The sequence below is a fragment of the Mytilus trossulus genome, chromosome 4, assembly GCF_036588685.1.
Source record: "Mytilus trossulus isolate FHL-02 chromosome 4, PNRI_Mtr1.1.1.hap1, whole genome shotgun sequence".
NCBI classification, from domain to species: domain Eukaryota; kingdom Metazoa; phylum Mollusca; class Bivalvia; order Mytilida; family Mytilidae; genus Mytilus; species Mytilus trossulus.
This window is the reverse complement of record NC_086376.1, coordinates 2,143,201-2,164,437: the sequence shown is the minus strand read 5'-3', so window position 1 is coordinate 2,164,437 and position 21,237 is coordinate 2,143,201. Positions and strand designations below refer to the sequence as shown.

Genomic DNA, 21,237 nt, shown 5'->3' with positions numbered 1-21,237 from the left:
ATTTTCAATTATAGTAGTTTTAATAATTTAAATTGTAATGTCACTTTTGTGTCAATGTCTGAAAACTAATATCTAATAATTATGTATTGTGTTGTTTATATAACAACACAAACTACATATGCATTAGAAAATTTAGAATATTTTTGTAATTATACACCTGTCAAGTATCTGAAGAAACGAAAATAGCCAGCAGTTGAACTTTCTGCCAAAAAAAATGCAAATACGAAATTATATTTCCAAAAAATTTACTCCGTAAAAAAAATGGATCGGATCGTCGGTTTTTATTTCAAAATTCGTGCATACTTTTTTTATTAGTGTCTTATAATGTTGCTTTCTTTTTTAATCTTCTTTGTTTTGTTTTGGTGGACTTATTGTTTGTTTTGTTGAGTTTTGTTAAGGTTCTTCGATTATTTTTACGACTAAAATCATTTAATAATTTGAACTGTAATAAATAACCTACAGTAATATTAGGAACGATACCATATAATTCGTACATATGACTACCGTTAGAAAATTGATAGTATATCGTATTACTAATAACGCACATATCAGCCAATATAAAGACTCTTACATTTATGGCCTATATTTTGTCGTGAATCAACCCTTTGTTTCTATGTTTTAATAAAAAGAAAGTGATATACTTTGTATTCGATTACTTAAAAAGAGGGTTATATTTTTATGCCCCATTATGTGTTTTGGTCTGTGCGGCCGTCTGTTTGTCCGTTCGTCCGTTCGTTCGTCAGTCTGTCTCGTTTCAGGTTAAAGTTTTAGTTAAAGTTTTTGGTTAAAGTAGTTTTTGATAAAGGGTGAAGTCCGATCGACAGTTAAAAAGGCCAAATAAAGTACGAAGTTGAAGAGCATTGAGAACCGAAATTCCTAAAAGTTTTGTCCAATACAGCTAAGGTAATCTTTGCCTGAGGTGGAAAAGCCTTAGTATTTCAAAAAATTAAAAAATTTGTAAACAGTAAATTTATAAATATAACCATATCAATGACAATTCATGTCAGCACAAACAGTGCCGACTACTGGGCTTGTTATACCCTCGGGGAAATAAATCTCCACCGGCAGTGGCATCGACCCAGTGGTTGTGAATAAACTCATCATATATACAAGGACTAAATAGTATATACTCCAGACGCGCGTTTTGTTTGCAAAAGACTCATCAGTGATGCTGATTTTATTTGTCTAAAATATTTTTCTCTAAGCAAAAACAGAAATTTGTTAACATTTTTCCGCATCTACTAAAGTTTTTAAACACATAAATGGTTTAGGATCACACCGTATTATCATACAGAAAATGGAAATTTTATTTGTAAATTTGAATATTTGCTGATTCTATTGTTAACAAAACAAATACGAAGTTGTACATATATGTTGTTTTGGTTATCAGCCAGAGACCAAGGAACGAATTGTCCAGAATATAAACAACTGTAGTGCATGGTAAGGCATTCAAAAAAACGTACCACACCCATATCGATATCGTAAATTAATCTACTACATGGATGAAAGGCCAAGACATGACACTACATAAAGGCACCAGTAGTATACCGCTGTTCAAAATGGAATAATTCAAACGAGAATGGGTTTGCTTTAAGAACGTTTTGCAATAATTTATTACTTGAAAACAATTCATGTAAAAACATGCACGAGTTTTTTTCCTGCTTATTATTCAAATATTCGAGATCGTTGGGGGTTTTTCTCGGGATACACTTATGAGATATTTATTCTTAACAATAAGACTTTAAACATTTATTTTATTTTGTTACAAGTACTTTTAAATTAATTCAATATTGAAACATATTTGCTGTAAGAATGATATTTGATCAAATTATATGAGTCTATTTAAGATAGATTTACCATGTACAATGTGAATAATTTAAATACTTTTACAAATAAAGACAGAAAATTAATAAGTTGCAAAAACACTCCACGAAATAAGTTCACTTCAACGTAATATCAATAACTAATGTTGTAAGTTTATTTCATACTTGATGTTTATATAAGGAATTTGACATATTGTTTAGACTCTTGTCTTTTGTTGAAAACTGAATGTTGTTGTCTGAGTGTCGTTTCCTTATTTTGTCGTCTTGTTGCTGTCTTTCTTACGGAAATGGTTTTATTTCTAAAATGAAAATATTCTGCTCTTCAACTGAATGAGAAAAAAAAACTCTGGTCAAGCAGATGACCAAAACGAGTGGGCATCGTAAAACTAAATAAAAATTCTTCTTCAGAAAAAACATAACCCTCTTTAACGATAAATGGTTGCTCCCTTTGGTACCTATCAAAACATCTCCTATTATTGATACTTAACATTTCAGATGCACCATTGCTGAAAGCACTGTCGTAATATCTTATTTCCTTTTACTATACACATATTTTTAAAAACTGGATAGACAAAACCAAATAATTAACAGCAACATCCGCAGCTTTGCCTTAATGAATTTCAAATTTGTTCCATTAAATTTCTGAGCTGAAATTTTTATAGTAAAACCATATCCTTTAATAATGCGAAATTAAATTGTGAGAATGGTACCTCCCACGACAAAGCTAGCTAAACCTTTCACTTGTATGACCACGACATAAAAAAACAAAAGACTGAGCAACACAAGTACCACTAAAAACGGATGGGTATAAATCAGGCGCTGCAGAAAGTTAATCAGATCCTGCTCCACATGTGTAACTGAAACAATCAACATGTATGTACAATAAGTAAAATAACGTTTAAAAATAAAATAAAAATCAGTCAACTGTCTTAGGTAGTAGCTCAAATTGGCATTACAACTATTAGACTTCTATTTCAGAACACTAACTACACCATAGTCACACAAACGATGAATTCAAAATTACCCACACTATGTTTTATATTCTCTGTTGAAGATCAATAGATCACCGTGTTCTATTGAAATGAAATGAGCCGGGCATGTAAATTGATAAAAGTATGAGTATCTTCATGGCAAACGTTCATTGAAACACCAGTAGGTTCTGTATATGTTATAAGTCTACGCTTACAATGAATAAACGTTTATTATCATTACAAACGTTGCTTCCCTTTCGAATTTATGTAAAATCTTACATAATACACAATAATGTTTTAAAGATTTTTATGATAGCAAATCGGTTACAATTTTAATTACAATTGTTAGGATACTTTTTACAACACGTATAACGTTACTATCAATTCCAGCATACTATTATATTAATATAAAATCAACAGTTGCTATGACTTTTGTCTTATGAATGCTTTAAGTGAAAAATGTTATAGTTCTTAATAATAAAAAGAGACTTAAAAGTAGAATAACAAAAATACTGAACTCCGAAGAAATTTCAAAACGGAAAGTCCCGAATTTATTGTCTATATATTCAAGTATATCTCGTCAGCCATGAACAGAGATACATGCTAAACAGCGGTACAGTTAGAATAAACAGTTTAGACTTTTATGTATCTTAACAACATCGTATAATATCAGTTATATTTGGAAGCCTCTAAGAGAACGATTTTTATGAAGTTTGCTTCCTTTAATTTTGAATAAGACTTATTACCGGGTTTGAAATGGCATAAACAACACGACGGGTGTCACATGTGGAGCAGAATCTACTTACCCTTCCGGAGCTCCTGAGATCATCCCCATTTTTGGTATGGTTTGTAATGCTCAGTCTTAAGATTTTTTATGTTGTATTTTGTGAACTATTGTTTTCATATTTGTTTTTTCAGTCTTCTAGCCATGACGTTGTTTGTGTCTTTTCGACATACGAGTTTGATTGACCCTCTCCTTATCCCTTTGCCAAATTTTAGACCAATGATCAGTTTTTAAAAAAAATAAAAGGCTAAAGATACCGACTTAAGGTCTTATTTAAAAATAACAAATTGATAACGATATTTATACACATTACTAGTAATAATTATAATTAAAATAAAATGAGACAGGTAACATGATATTCCTTTTCTATTTATGCCCGCGTCACACTGTCCCGATTTTTACGCCGGTGGCAACACGATTATGGAAATTGACAAAATCGGGACTGATCGTATCCAGATCGGGCTATTCGTAGTGCCATCTTTAACCATCTTAGAACCATCGGCCACTTTTTCTAGTCTTCGGGGACAACTTCGGGACGGGTTCTAAAATTTTTAACATGTTAAAAAATCCCCGAAGGTGCGTCCGATGTTGAGGGTTCGTATTGAGTTCGTATCACCATCTTCACCATCGTAATGTCACCGGGAATGCATCTTTGAGCATCGTATTGCATTCGTGTTTCCATCGTTTCCATTGGGCAGTTTTGACATTACGATGTCTACATGAATGAATCACGAAGCTACCCGAAGGTCTAACGATGGCAGCACGACTTCGTGAAGCCTCGTAATCCCGTCGTGTTGCCATCGAATAAAAGTACGAAGGCGACAAGATGGAACTACGACAACAATAAATCTAGCTAAATGTAAGTTAATTTTCGCGCTAAAATATATTTAAAGTGCAATGCGCGATATGCACTGATCAGTCTAATACGACAGTTAAAAAAGACGTTCACAAAACATTTAGCTCATATCATATGATTCTATGAGAACAAGAAAGGCGACAGCGTTGTTTCTATTAATTATACCCCCGCTTAAAAAAAGGGGGTGCACTGTTTTACCTCTGTCTGTCCTTCCGTCGGTCAGTCCGTCCGTCTCATGAATATTTTTCGTCGCATTTTTCTCAGGAACTACAATACAAGGATTTCTGAAATTTGGTTTCAGGGTTTATCTAAGTCAGCCATACCGTGTGATGCGTTTTCAGATTGATCACTTGACAACTTACTGTTTACCGAACACTTGTATGATTTTACACATGATAGCCAAGTTAAAAAATTTCGTCACATTTTTCTCAGGAACTACAATACAAGGATTTCTGAAATTTGGTTTCAGGATTTATAAAAGTCAGCTTAACTGTGTGATGCGTTTTCAGATTCATCACTCGACAACTTCCTGTTTACCGAACACTTGCATATTTTTACACTATTAATATTATCCACTTGCGGCGGGGGTATCATCAGTGAGCAGGAGCTCGCAGTTTCACTTTTTCAAATGGAACAAGAAGAGCAGCTATTACAGGCTCAGGATTTACTTTTACAAGTAAAATAATTTTTTTTGTCAATTTTTCATATCAAGAAACATAATGAAAATCAGAAACGCACCTCGTACACCAACACTGCAGGTACACGTATAATAGGGAAACCAATTTTTCTTCATTATTCTGATTTTTTTTATGTAACGTCTGAATTGTTGTCACACGAATGTTTACTCCGTAACCATTTTGTTTTCTATACGTCATATTTTGCCGCATTTGTTGCTTTCCCCACATCTTGTCCCTTGTCTATATTATTATGATATTCTCCTGGAAAGAGCTATTTTTTAATAAAAGGGACCAACGAACCCATTCCCTTACCTTTGAGATAGATCAGTAAACATGGGCATAATTATGGGTGATTGTTCAGACTAGTGCACACATTTTACAGTTCAAACAAGGCAATGCCGAGCGTGGCATCCCCTCGTATGTAACATATTGGGGACATATTGGGGGTAAATTGAATATGCATATTTGATACATGTATAAACTATTTTTTTTAAAATCAACCAAAACATTCAGTAACTGGAAATACCTTTAAAATTGTCTTTAAAACCAGCAGGTAAAAAAATGAGCAACCAATTTTCTGTGTATTATGCTATTTCAAGGGAGAAAAAAACAAGTCCATCTGCATGACCTTGATCGTAAAAATGTCAGGTCTTTACAAAGAGGAACAATATATCAAATGTGGTTAAAATCTTTAGAAGCAAATTGGTTTTAGAGTGTCCACAAAGTGATATTGCCTTGTATTACAACTGCCAATGTGACCTTGACATTTGAACTTTAAAGTCAATAGCGCTTTAGATATTCTTAACGAGTAAAACCATTCCCAGTTTTGAGCATTTTGGTTCTAGAGTGTCCATAACAATTCTATCTACACGCAACTTACATCTTTTAGACATCGTATGGCCATCGCGCCATCATCGTAATCCATCGTGTAGCCTTCGTAATCCACCGTGTAGCCTTCGTGATCCATTGTGTAGGCTTCGGCTGAGATATGAAGCATAAATACCCGTCTTCGGTTAACCTTCGTATGTCCATCTTTTGCTATCGTATATAATTTTGGCACCATCGTATAGACTTCGTTATTCATCGTACTTGCTTCGGTCACTTTTTGGTATTTTAACGAGATCGGGACCAACTTCGGGTGTCCATCGTATATAAAAATCGGGACAGTGTGACACGGGCATAAAGAATTTCTTACTAGAATGAATTTATTTACTTGATTTATGTAAACACCAAACACCTGACAGGGTCACGGTTAATCATCTGTTGCATAAAACTTCTCGCTGGAGAATTTGATTGTTCGTACACCAACGCCGTAATGACAAGGGCATTGTTACCCAGTAATGATGATTGAAAAAAAGTAAAATCACAAAAGTAATTAACTCCGAGGAAAATTACATACAATAATTTCGCTTTTTAATCAGAATAATCAAAAATATAGTCCTAGATTATGAAATAATTAAATAATCATGAAATACTTGGTCTGACAATCAAATAATCAATTTAATTACTAGAAGAGCCGTGGTGAAGTGATTAAGGCATCGGACTATTATCACAAAGGTTCCTGGTTAATCGGAAGGGGACGACAAATGACTGACCCGTGTTAAGAGAGAGCTATATCCCTTACACGTAAAAGACTCTCTTGTAGATGTCGTAAAAGAGTAGACTTATGCAGCTACAATGCAGCACTCGCAACCGCAAATGGAAAGGGGTTAATATAAGTTGCAATAACTTTCCACCCAATCCACTATAAATAAATATGTTTAAATTAAATAACAACAATGAAAACGGCCAATAAAATACATAAACAAAAATTATATGAGGATGCTTTGAAATCGTTGCGTCAAAGATCATGCTTTTTATATCTATTAACTAAAAGTATTTAATAGTTCCAACATATATTTTAGCGTTCATTAACACAAAATAAACAAATGGGTTTAAGTAAAAATAATCCTTTCTTTTAAAATCAACTAGCTAAACAAAAATATTTGAAAGTTCTTTTCACAGAAAACAGAGTCTAGAAACTCCCTGTCATTTGTCTAAATACTGTAGCAATTCCAATGACAAGAGTAAATGAAAACAAAACAATGCCAAGCCGATCTACTGCAATGGAAAAACTTTGCCACATCACCGTATTCGTTGATTCCTGTGGCTTTGTAAAATCGGAACATTGTATCTGAAATAAAAAGATTACTTGCCTTAAAAAGAGATAGGAGGAAGCATTCCAAAATATGCTAAATATGGTGTGTATTAAGCTTATGTGAAAGTAAGCTTGGATAGCAGTAGCACCCGGTTAATTTTATGATCCGTTCAAATTTTTGTTTTGGCAATTTCTTGGTGTTTTTTGTTTTTGGTTTTAGGTATAGGCTTAAAAATTTAAAACATAGGAAACATAATTATAATGTTAAGAAAATAGTGAACTTATGCATGTATATATACTTAAATAAGTCCTCTGTTCATGTTACTTTTACATTCACTATGAATAAATAACGTTCGATACAGTATTTTTCAATTAGGGTTTTTTTACTGAGGTTTTATTAAAGTTCGATATTGTTGGCGAAATATTTCGGCTTATAACTGGTAAACAATCAACACAAAATTGTAGAGCATGTAAAATAATAATCAAATTAACAGAACGATCTAATGTTTTCATCTTTCATGCATTCCCATTTGTTTATTAAACTTTTCAACGTCATATGTTAAATGCTTTGGTTTTTAAGATTTGTTCTTTACGAATCAGTTATGACTATTTATATTCCAGGCACATCTGTTCATAATTTTTCATAACGGTTTTACCCACGTGCACGTTCTTGTGCTATGCAGTAGTTGATTTATAAAAGAAGTATCTTAGTAAAAGTCTGTCCATACGGGGCAAAAATCGACGACAAAAATTGTATAACGCTTCACTTCTGAAGATTTTGAGAACATTAAGGGTTTTCTGTTACAAGAAAGTCCGCTTACACTTAAAGTATGCTATTTAAGTATCTTTATACATATTTGACTTTTTCTTAAATGAGGTATCACGTGCACATAACTTTAACTGAAACTTCCGTATTATTTAGTAACACATACGTTTCTTTTGTAGGGAATTATGGTGAATGTAATTCATGATATGAAAACATGGAGTTAATGATATGTTGTTAAAAGAAAGGATATTTGTTCCTTATATATTGTCTAACCTTTCTTCTACAATAAGACGGTGGATCTTCTCCAGGTATCGGAACACATGTGATAAAGCAAAGAGGTTTGATGACGTAATCCTTCAAGGAAGTTGGTATCTCCCTTTCACCGCGGTAATACAAGTTTATAACAAGCACTTGTAGTATGGTAGATACCGCTGATAAACCAAGGATGAAATTGAAGAAAAACACTGAAAAGAAACATTTATGAATTTTTATATAATAATGTCTTTTTATATTACTTTACCTTGAGGCAAAGTACATAGGACAATTAAAAGCATGTAATATTTTTTGTTGTGCTCTCAAATGTTTTTTAATGTTTTAAGTGTTTTGAACTCTTTCTTGAAATAAAATTATGGCTACTGTAAAACACATTAAGACACTGAAATATGTAAATATTGTGTTGAGAACAGTGTGTTTACAAGTGAAATAATGGCTGCTGTTAATCACATAAAGATACTGAAATATGTAAATAATATGTTGCCATAAGTGTGTCTAAATGATTTTCAAACATGTCTTACTTATCCAAGGCGTTGATTCAGCTGATGGTGGAAGTTTGTCTGCGACTAACAGCTGGAAAACCGACATTGCTAGCATCACTGTGATTACTAGTGAAACTTTTTCCCCAGAATCAACCGGGAGAAAGTATCCTAATATAGCTAAGACTGTTATCATCACTGACGGTATCAATATGTTGATGATATAGTAACCAGGTTTCCGCTCCAAATAAACGTAAAAAGTGACATCTGGATAAGGCGCCGGGCAACAAGTATATTTTATACTGTGTCGTTTTGCTGCTACCTTTGGAACTAACCATTCAACATTAGATTTCAGAGTTGATAGATCTCCAGGGTTGTCTTTCGGGTAAAAGTCTATTTCTAGGCCATGATGATTCCAGGAGCCAAATACTAATGCACATATTTGAGTATCGAAGGGAAAGTTCAAGACTTCGATTGGACACAGAGCTTCTAGTACAGTTGGGAAGTTATAATAAACTGATCCATCTGAAAAGATGTGAGCCCTATACTCTTTAATACCGCTGAATTCTGTTGCCGTGCTGGAAAAGATATATTAAACAAAATAATCTTAATTCAATGTTTCATTTTAGTTTGCTGCTACGAAAAGAATAATAGAAAGTAGATAAAAACCCATTTATTTATACTAGTATACATGTATCATGTGATATCAAACAAAGAGGGACGAAAGATACCAAAGGGACAGTCAAACTCGTAAATCTAAAACAAACTGACAACGCCATGGCTAAAAATGAAAAAGACAAACAGAAAAACAATAGTTCACATGACACAACATAGAAAACTAAAGAATAAACAACACGAACCCCACCAAAAACTAGAGGTGATCTCAGGTGCTCCGGAAGGGTAAGCAGATCCTGCCCCACATGCGGCACCCGTCGTGTTGCTTATGTGATTACAAATCCGGTAAATAGTCTAATTCGGTAGGTCAAATTCATGAAAGGGAAGGGGATTGTAGTTACGACGTAAGGAACATATCCGATATCATTTGTGAAACGGTTATTCCATAACGGTCAACCAACTCGTGATGGCGTCCGTAAAATTTACGAAGGGATGATTTCAACTTCACCATTTGGAACTCTTGGTTTAATAGCTTCCTTTTAAGCAGTAACCCTCTATCAAGAAAATCATGATAGGAAATGCAAGTACGGGAATATCGTATCAATTGGGAGATATATAACCCGTATGCAGGTGCTACTGGAATGTTGCTACTTAGAAATGGAAAGTTCACAATTGGAAAGCTGAAATCATCTCTTTTGTCGTAAAGTTTTGTCTTCAACCGACCCTCATTGTCAATTTCTAGATGTAAGTCAAGATATGAAGCCGACTTAATTGTATCTGTAGTATCCTTTATCTCCAATTCGATGGGATAGATGCGATCCACATAGTCACCAAATTTTGAATTGTTAAGTGAAAGAACGTCATCTATATAGCGGAAAGTAGAGTTAAAGGATATTGCTAACTTCTTATCTTTCTTCCTAAGAAGTTCCTGCATGAAGTCAGCCTCATAATAATAAAGAAACAAGTCAGCAAGTAGGGGGGGGCACAGTTTGTTCCCATTGGGATGCCGACAGTCTGTTGAAAAACACCTCCTCCGAACGTAACAAATTGCTATACCTACATCAGAGATATCTGTATTCCTTTCCAAACATGAATAATCAAATATGTTAAAATAATTTGTGACCGTGTATAGTATCATTAAACGTCCATCACATTCGGAAAACAATCAAATCCATACATACATGTATGCTGTATGCTAGTGAATTACTAAGGGGGTATTAGCTGTCCAGTTCCTGTTCACACTGATACATGCGCAACAAATGTCTAGCTCATATGTTAAATTGAAGGTCAAACGAATATGTATTCAATGAGGACAAATTGTTCACTTGCAAGTGAATAATTCATCACCATTGCTTATTTGCTTATTATTTTTAAGCGAATTGTTGTTTCATTATTTTAGTTTTATTTAAGGAATTACTGTAATATTTTTTATAAGAAATAACATAAAAAATGTGGTACACACTTGATAACCCGTGTCAGCCAAACAAAAGACGCGTTACATCCAAAATTAAATTATTAATGATTGCACCAAACAAAATCATATTCTATTTTTTTTTCGTTCATATCTTGTAGCTAGTGCCCCTTTAAATCTAAACGTTCCCCTTTTTAATAGTTTGAACCGTTCTTTGTGATTGACCATATATTTTTTAACTTCAGTAAGGGGTATAGAAACATGTATAATAAAAAAAAATAAGCAGGCTCCTTAAAAAATTACCATAACAATTTTAAAAGAGTTACAAAATAGTCAGAAAAAAACAGCAAAATGGAGGAATCGCACAAATCACATATCAAAGAAAAGAAAAGAAGATTCAATGGAGAAATCATTGATAAGAAATCGTATTACTATGGTAGATACATTTAATGAGAGGTTAAAGATATAACTATGTTTAAAAAGTAAAAACACAAAAATACTGAACTCCGAGGAAAATTCAAAAAGTAAAGTCCAAAATCAAAAGTCCAAACACATCAAACGAATGAATAACAACTGTCATATTCCTGACTTGGTACAGGCATTTCTAATGTATAGCTAGCTAAACCTTTCACTTGTATGACAGTCGACAATCGATACGACATAATATAACATTTAAGATAGATATTCATAGTAATTACCTGTCATATAATGTAAGATCTGGTACCCAGACTCTCTTGATTGGAACAATGATGTTGTCTAATCCACCATAATCGTTAGGATTCCAAGTCAGAAAGCAGTCATTCCATTTCTTAAATGAAACACACACAATAAAATGCTAATTATGTTTGGTCTAAACCCTTTCAAGTTATTATTTCAACAATGATTAGGCTTATCTCAAACTTCTAAAAAGAAATTATTTTGATAGATGTGTGATCAAAGTAACATGTACATATACTGTGACAGACAATGGGGAACAATCAAATACATGAAATAAATACAGACAGCAAAACAAGAACGAGCCGACAACTACGTTACTAGTAATTCAAAACAATTGTGTTTTCTGGCAATGTAAATGTTTGAATAAGCTTCATTGTTGGTTTTTTTTGACGTTTTCTTTGGATTAACGTCAAATTGGAAGAGAATGTCACTCCTTTCGACAAATACCAAATTTTAGTTTACTCCTTATTATTACTTCAGTTCATTTTTACGGACTTTTGATGATTGGGTACATGTGGCAAATGAGATTCATGTAAATTCAAATTAATCATTTGAACTTTGAACTACGACGGTCTGCACAGGTACCCTATCGTAAACAAAATTATCTCTACTGGAAACATTTTCAAGACAGGTTAATATGTTGGGCTCAACATAGTGTTTAAACATCTACAATTTTCTAAATGACAATAACGGAACAAACACTCAACCCATGAGTCGATGGTTTGTAAACAAAAAACAAATACTGTGGATTCATTTACTCTTGTGTGTACCAATTTTCGTACTTTGTGAGAAAAAAAAATGCATATTGATGGACAGCGGATTTAGACGTTTTGCAAAAAACCCAAAGCCTATGAACTTTTAAATTGTATATCGCCTATACCAACAGAAACCACAATATTTGGTTTCCTACGAATAGTAATGAATCAAAATCAAAATAAATTTGGTTCAATGTAATTAGGTTGACAATTTATAATTCATCCAATTTTTCTTAATAAATCATGATCAAACAAAAATATGAAACGTGCAGTTTATTACAACCGGTATTAACCAGTGTGCTCTATGACATTAAGGGCATACGATACAGTTTTGATCCTGTATTTACAAGTCCGTGAAAATTTGCATAGAGGCTATTTTTAACCTGATTAACCCAAATATGTAATAAAAAATATACCTTCATGTGCTACTTTTTGAGTAAAATGAGATTGAAATTTTGTATATTTGCTCAAAATTCAGATTTGTGGCCGTAATTTCTTTTCCGAAACAAAGACATAACTTTTTTGTTATAAAAAATAAACACAAATTGTTTTTGGTTAAATAATCGGTAATTTCTGTATTTTATAAGTATCCTAAAAAATTATGCATTTTTTATTCAGAAATAACTCATATTTATCAAATGTTCATGAATTGAGACAAATACGTCATTTTTGCTGCATGTTTATCAGAATTAAAAAAAAATCCTCTCTTTACAGTTTTATAAAATTTGGGTCACATAATCTCCCTGCAAAATGAAACAAATTGCTGTTTTGAAAAATGGGGGTCCATGAACTCGTTTTCAAATTAAATCAGTTCGAATGATAAAAATCAGTCGAAAAATGCATCTTTTCCCGATATGTCACAGTTTGACGTCGCGAAAATAACAAATTACGTTAGCAACGTCATTACCTTCCCTGTAACTGTATCGTATGCCCTTAAATGAACCTGATTTTTTTTTATTGGCAATGTTGGTTTTTCCGAAGACTTGCAGTACATAACATAATTTTAAGCCAAGTATCCGTGATCCGTTTGATTTGAAGGATCTGTTAGATAGAATTTAACTCAAGTCTCGTTCCTCTTACAATAAACAAAAAAAAGGTATTTTCCCTTTATGTTAGTACTTCTCATTCTTAATTTAAGATAGATTGCAAGAACTAGTTAAACATTTTGATTAAAAAATAAGTATGGCCACCGTGGATACAAATATCTTTATGAGGGATGAATCATACTTTATAACCAACAAATATTTCGAGTGTTCTAATGTTCTAATTTTAATAGAAAAAATATTTGTTACGTTTCATAATTCCTATGATATACTAATGTGTCCGATTGTGCCGACGCGTTTAACTATTTACATGAGATATAATTATAACAGAAACTTCTCGGGGAAGAACAAAAAGGAAACCTGCAATATCACTGACCATAACGTTCCCTTGAATAGACAATGCCCGCTTACTTTAACCTTCAAAATTTGGTAACCACAGGTAAGTCAGCTAATATATAGAAATTGATAAAGATGATTCGTTGAGAACAAATCATTTTTCGAACAGTGAATTTAAAGAAACGGACATTAATATTTCATGTATGAAGTAAATTAATGACTCCTAGACTAGTTATACCTTCTAGAACAGACAAAAAATTCAAAGAAACTATGTTTATACTAAAAAGGCCAGGTCGGAAGCTACCAACGTAATCTAATTAGGATCGGAAGATATAATAACGAAGGTAAACAACGAACCAGAAAGAAAAACCTTAGGGATCATACATGTCGATGTTTCTTGTACGCCACATAACCCTCATCAAAGTTTGTAATATCAATAGCTTATGCTAATATAACAAAAGCTTAATTTAGAAGCAATTAACCAAATATAAGAAAAATGCTATTTTTTTCAGTATAAAAAAAAATTGCAAAGTAAACTTTAGAAGTGTCATAACAGACGATAACATCAAAACAATTATTGAACATCAATCAGACAGTGATTAGAATTGTGATATGGTTCACAACTGGGACATGTTTTGTTCGATAGATATTTGAAACAACTAAAATTTGATTTGGATATTAACAGTTATCTTAATCGCCATTTATTACTTTCTTTTTTTTTAATTTTGTTTTTTTAAATGTTATATAGCGTGATTATGTTTTATGTTCAAAAATATTGAATCAAATTAATGAGTATTTTAATTGTTGATTGCTAGCATTATTAGAGCTATTTTAACATTAAACTTCAAATGAAACCATGTTCCTTTCAAAGTATCAGTAAACAGTAATGTCAATTTATTATTCATATCGTGCATAATTCAAGCTTTAAACTTCAGACGAACCTCGTCTGACTCCTACTAATTAGTTTATTTACACTTAAAACTAGAGGCTCTAAAGAGCCTGTGTCGCTCACCTTGGTCCATGTGCATATTAAACAAAGGACACAAATGGATTCATGACAAAATTGTATTTTGGTGATGGTGATGTGTTTGAAGTTCTTACTTTACTGAACGTTCTTGCTTCTTACAATTATATCTATAATGAACCTTGCCCATTAGTAACAGAGAAAAATATTTGGTAAAAATTTACATAAATTTGTTACCCATTCGTTTGATGTGTTTGGACTTTTGATTTTGCCTTTTGTTTTTTGATTTTCCTTTTTGAATTTTCCTCGGAGTTCGGTATTTTTGTGTTTTTACTTTTTACCGAATTAATGAAAATTGTTGAAAATTGACTATAAAGGGCAATAACTCCTTAAGGGATCAATTGACCATTTAGGTCATGTTGACTTATTTGTAGATCTTACTTTGCTGAACATTATTGCTGTTTACAGTTTATCTCTATCTATAATAGTATTCAAGATAATAACCAAAAACGGCAAAATTTCTTTAAAAATTACCAATTGGAGGGTAGCAAGCCAACAACCGATTGTCCAATTCATCTGAAAATTTCAGGGCAGATAGATATTGACCTGATGAACATTTTTTTCCTCTGTCAAATTTCCTCAAAATGCTTTGGTTTTTGAGTTATAAGCCAAAAACTGCATTTTACCCCTATGTTCTATTTTTAGCCGTGGCGGCCATCTTGGTTGGTTGACCGAGTCACGCCACACATATTTTAAACTAGATACCCCACAGATGATTGTGGCCAAGTTTGGATTAATTTGGCTCAGTAGTTTCAGAGGAGAAGATTTTTGTAAAAGATTACTTAGATTTATGAAAAATGGTTAAAAATTGACTATAAAGGGCAATAACTCCTAAAGGGGTCAACTGACCATTTCGGTCATGTTGACTTATTTGTAAATCTAACTTTGCTGAACATTATTACTGTTTACAGTTTATCTCTATCTATAATAATATTCAAGATAATAACCAAAAACAGCAAAATTTCCTCAAAATTACCAGTTCAGGGGCAGCAACCCAACAACAGATTAACCGATTCATCTGAAAATTTCAGGGCAGATAGATCTTGACCTGATAAACATTTTTACCCCCATGTCAGATTTCCTCTAAATGCTTTGGTTTTTGAGTTATAAGCCAAAAACTGCATTTTACCCCTATGTTCTATTTTTAGTCGTGGCGGCCATCTTGGTTGGATGACCGGGTCACGCCACACATTTTTTAAACTAGATACCCTAATGATGATTGTAGCCAAGTTTGGTTTGATTTGGCCCAGTAGTTTCAGAGGAGAAGATTTTTGTAAAAGCTAACGCCGGACGGACGACGAACGACGGACGACGGACGACGGACGCCGGACGCCAAGTGATGAGAAAAGCTCACTTGGCCCTTTGGGCCAGGTGAGCTAAAAAGACAAAAACTATAAAAGATCGGCGAGTACACTACCTTTATAAAGAGAGCTAAAGACTACACAGGATCATCAAGTCGTTCAAATATTAACTAAGCATTGAGAATGGAAATGGGGAATGGGCCAAAGAGAAAGTAAAAAAGCACACACCGAAAGCGTGCTGCATGTTTTGAAAAAATAAAATCACAGGTCCTAGATGCTGGTGTTGCCTTTTTGTTCTTCAACTTACTTCAGGTTTTAAATCGGTGTTTACTCCATTTTTATTATACAGTGTATTAAATGTGTTGAAATATTCATTTTTACTTACCAATCTCATCCATAGATTTAACCGTACAATTTGATTTGGCTCATCCTAGAAAATTAAAACAAATGTTAGAATTATGAACAATAAACAATAAATAAATGTACGGAAATGCGAATAGGATATATATATTGATTGTTTTGACTGCGTAAGGGGGAAGCAGTTCTTATGACCGCTAGATTGTATCAGTTCGTACGTCCAAAAAGAAAAGTTATCAATGTTTCCTTAGCTTGTAAGAAAACAAATGATTTCATATTGATCTTGTTGAGTTGAAGCGAGTAAATGTAGCCACTTCCTGTTTATCACTCATTGTTCAAAGTAAGTGTTCGCCAAACTTTTCTTGGCTCCGATTGACGTGAATGATTTCAGTATTCAATGATCAGTTAGGAGTTATGATCCGGTATACAATTCATACACAAATCAAGCATTGATGTGTTCGATATTTCATTGAATTGCTAGTGTAATTATTATGGTAAAACTTTTATACAGAATGAACTTTACTTGTTATTGTAAGTAAAAGCTGATGGCGTTATCTTGCCCTAAATATAAATATTTCAATTTGCCCTATAAAATGTGTCTTTTTTAAGCATGTACATGTTTCACATTACAGAGACGCGATCTTTTCATAATGAGGTAGATATTTCAACATAATTACCATTAAGCAAATGACAAAGAATAAGTTAAATATCAATATAGAGAATCTGAAAATATAATACTAAACAGGATTGTCCTCAAAGTGTATCCCAAGCTCATTAATAAGATAAATAGAGTAAAAGTAAAACAGAAATATGTTCGATATCAATAGACAAAAAGGGAATTGTTCTAGACAAATAATGGAACCATGTCAGGGTGAAAAATCTGATTTAATCAAAGTTCATGTAGTCATTGCAAACAAATATCAATTGTTCTTTAGAATATTTTAAAATCATAATTGCAATTTAATGTCTGACATAACAAGAGGTGCCCATAAATATTTATTCCAATTAATTTATAATTTTAAAAGCTTACATACTTACTCGTGCGTTACGGATGCCCTATGAATCAACGATATCGGTTCAGAGATTTCAGATTCTAGAATTGGTATTGCTATCTTCTGAATATAATTAACAAAGTTCTAAAATGTACCAAAAATGTACTTACCAAACCAATAACCTGACGTACGGCTATACCCATTGTCATATTTACAAGTGGAACATTTGCACATACTGGTCGTAGTCCACTATCATAACCTTCAAAGATGGTGTTAGATATATTCTTTGAAATACTGGAACAATCTACAAAATTTTGATTATGTAAAAGATATAGTCCTTTCTCAAAATTTAAAACATTTGTTGTTTAAACAGATTAACATAAAAAAGCATTAATATAATTGAAAATTTATAAGTTTTAATGTACATTGTGTACATTAACTTATGTAATAGATAACAATAGATATAGGAAGATGTGGTGTGAGTGCCAATGAGATAACTTTCCATCCAAGTAACAATTTAAAAAGTAAACCATTATTTATGACTGGTTGTTTCCCTACTTATTAAAAATGACCAATAAGAATTTAAGAATAAACTATGTCGAATGGTAGAAATCCAACTGGAAATAAGCGTAATAGGTTTGCGAATCAACAAAACAAAATCTTCAGCAATACAAATCCTTATTTTTGGAAAATCTGTTCATCAAATCTAGCAAACTTATTTAAAGGTCCAGAATTCTTATAGTGTTTTCTAAGTATATTTACTTCTAAACATATCCGGTTTTGACGATATTCTGAAAACAAATGTGTGACTGTCACGGTAAAAGTTAAAAAGCGATCACTGTTTTATGTCAAGCTTGTGACATCTGGTAATAGAAATATTGAATTTTGAAGTGCTTTCATTAAAAAAAACATCCAAGCTAATGATCGCCGCTTCCGAGCGGCTATTCGAGCTATTCAGAAACGCAGCCACATCCTGTCGAAAAGCTGACAATAATTGTTATATCTTAATAAGGTGTCAACAAAATTGTATGAACTGGCTGAGCAAGTCAATTCTTTTAACTTTAATTTTAAACAATCGTAATTAAATCGTTTTCTTTGAATTATATCTTCATTAAAGTTATTTGTTTACTCTTTTCACATATATTAATAGGCTATATCACTGTGGGAAGTTTTGTTTCCAATTGTTTTCTTCTGTTTAAGGGTTAGTATCATAAAGCTTTAATATTATTAAGATAGCTTCTTGCAGTATTCAATTTCTGGGTTGAAGTCATAAAACTTCGTCATAAACGTTTTATGACTTCAGTCTCAGGTTTTTATGATGAGTTTATTGTATCAAACCAAAAGTTTTGGATGCAATTTAGATATAAAAAGTCATAGCGCTTACTGCATGAAATAAATAAATTATACGCGCTATTTTAAAGTATCAACTAAAAATCAATTTAATAAAACAAATCTATTGATGAATTAAAGTAACTTACCAATTAATGAAAGTGCCAAAATACAGATGATACTCTTCAAATGATAGTATTTAACATCCATTTCCGAGTGTAAATTCGGGAAAAACTTTATTCGGTAAATGGATGAATAACGGAAGACGAGAATTTCCTGAACTGATAGGGTAATTCCACATTTATCTTTTTACCACGCATGATCATGTCTTTGAATGCATAACGAAGAGTCATATAGTGTGTTTACATTACAAACTTCATTAATATTAATTGCTTTGAGAATAAATCAAATTATTGATATTATTCATTGGTTATACTTTTTGTATGGAATGGCATTACTAATAGAGACCTTTATTTTGTCTCCTGGAAAATAATTAGAATGCGTTAAGGATTTATTCCAAACCATTGATGTGTAAATCTAATGTGTATGTAAAGTGCGGATCCTAAAATATCATTTTTACTGTATATGCCATAAATGTCTACTGTAGAATGATAAATAAACAGACGAACTTTTTTTTATTTTTGAAGAAAATCAAGAAAATTAGTTAAAATGTATATGTTCAGAAATACATAATACTAATAAAACAAAGTAAGAGATGCGAGCGGGGTTTTATCGCGCCTAAAGCCATCCAGTTGTTAAATATATACCAAAATAGGTGAATATTTAGGACATTTCACGAACAGATCGTGCAGGTGCTTTATAACTAACAGGTTAGATGTTGTTGCAGTAAAAAATATTCATTTTAATACAATTATTAAAGTTGTATAACGTAGAATATGTTTTGTCATTCAGTTTCTTCATATTTAACTAAATTCCACTATGATGATTTCGTAATGCTAGTCATGTTTACTGTCGAATAATGATACTATTCTTTCATTTTCACTGTGGAGCGAATCATTATTATTGTATATGCAGTGCATTTTCACTGTATAATTTTATTTTATTTTATCTATTACAGCTCATTTCTTTAAGCATGTAGAGCAAGACTTTAGTTGATTTGCTTGCTTTTTTTTTTATTTGATAATCATTATGATAACACCCAATTTAATTCAAATATTAAAAATACAGGTTAAACTATGCCTATTCATATTGTTTAAAAATGTCAATCTTATTTACAAAGTTTGTATAAACAATTATACAAACAAAGCAAGCCAACCAAAGTTTTGCTTTACATGCATTAGGAAATTAGCTGTAAAGCCTTAATTTAGCCGACTTGCTCAAACAATAGATAAAGTAAGAGAAAGATTTGATCAAATTTAACTTACGGAGGAAAGTTTGGTTTTAAAACACTCTAATAAATTCAATAGAAATAACATTAATTTCAAATGTATTCCATTTAGTTTCTTATAAAGTTATAGGGATCTTTATCCTTATTTTTTTATCCATTTCCATGACATTTCACCACTAATTACGTACATCTTGATATAGATTGCACCTTTGTTTTCCCGTTTAAAAGGTTTTACACTGGAGCCCTTTATAACTTGCTGTTCGGTGTGAGCCAAGACTCAATGTTGAAGACCGTATTTTGACGTTTAATGGTCTACTTTTATAAATTGTGACTCGGATGGAGAGTTGTCTCATTGTCACATACGACATCTATATATGGCTCAAAAACGAAACGAGACGGGATAAAAAGGGATAAAAGAATCTACGCTACTTTTTTAATATATTTATAATGGGATTAATATGAGTCAAAATAGAGTAAAAATAGTGGGTCGCATTTGGGTATAAGCGTTAAGCCGGATTGCCGATTTTTTGCAAGCGTGACAGGTGAAAGTCAAATGATTGTGTAGTGAAAAACGGGAAATGAAGTCTAGCGGGACACGGATAAAAATTAGAACTGCATAGTATAAGCGGGATACGGGAATCTGACAAAACAATAAGCTGAATACGGGAATCTGACAAAACAGTAAGCGGGATCCGGGATCAGAACCCCCCAATGAGACCCAAGAATAAGATATTTTTGTATATTCATCCTATTGTTGCAGTCATGCCTTGAAGAACAAATGTATATTTTTGGTCCCTTTTTCAATTTTGTGGGGTCCAAATTTATAGACAAACGTCCTTTAATATAGATATTTGGAATTCGTTGACATGCTGAATCTAACCGTGTATCTAGTTTGGGGATTTCTTTTGCCTAGTTGCTGAAATAGCCCACATAGAGTTCCAAAGGGTGTAAAATCAACAAAAATGAATTGTAGCATGCATTTCGCGTACAATAACCCAAATGTGCATGGTTTTACCTCTGTGGTAGTATCCATTCGCGGATCTACAATTTTCATAAGTAGGGGCCCACTGAAAGCCTAAGAGGGCCCGCTGCTGTCACCTTCCAGTGATTCCCTATATAAGTTAAAATCAAGGAGAAACGTAATCTGAAGAATACAATATGACATTTTGAGAATCGCTTTTGTTACAAGTTTGAAAAGCTATATATTTGATGAAGAATGAATGAGGAGTTTGTATTTCAATTT

The 21,237-nt window shown here is 32.5% G+C and overlaps 1 protein-coding gene across 1 annotated transcript; it reads right to left on the bottom strand.

Annotated features, from left to right (window-relative positions):
- Positions 1–6,319: 6,319 nt before the first annotated feature.
- On the bottom strand, positions 6,320–19,134 carry LOC134714481 (neuronal acetylcholine receptor subunit alpha-10-like). The gene is made up of 7 exons (XM_063575765.1): positions 18,796–19,134; positions 17,488–17,621; positions 16,354–16,398; positions 11,491–11,600; positions 8,809–9,344; positions 8,288–8,478; positions 6,320–7,284 (listed from the first exon to the last, which is right to left on the bottom strand). Exons 1-7 carry the CDS (start codon positions 18,854–18,856, stop codon positions 7,126–7,128), a joined length of 1,236 nt encoding a protein of 411 aa, XP_063431835.1. The 5' UTR covers positions 18,857–19,134; the 3' UTR covers positions 6,320–7,125.
- Between the last annotated feature and the right edge of the window lie 2,103 nt (positions 19,135–21,237).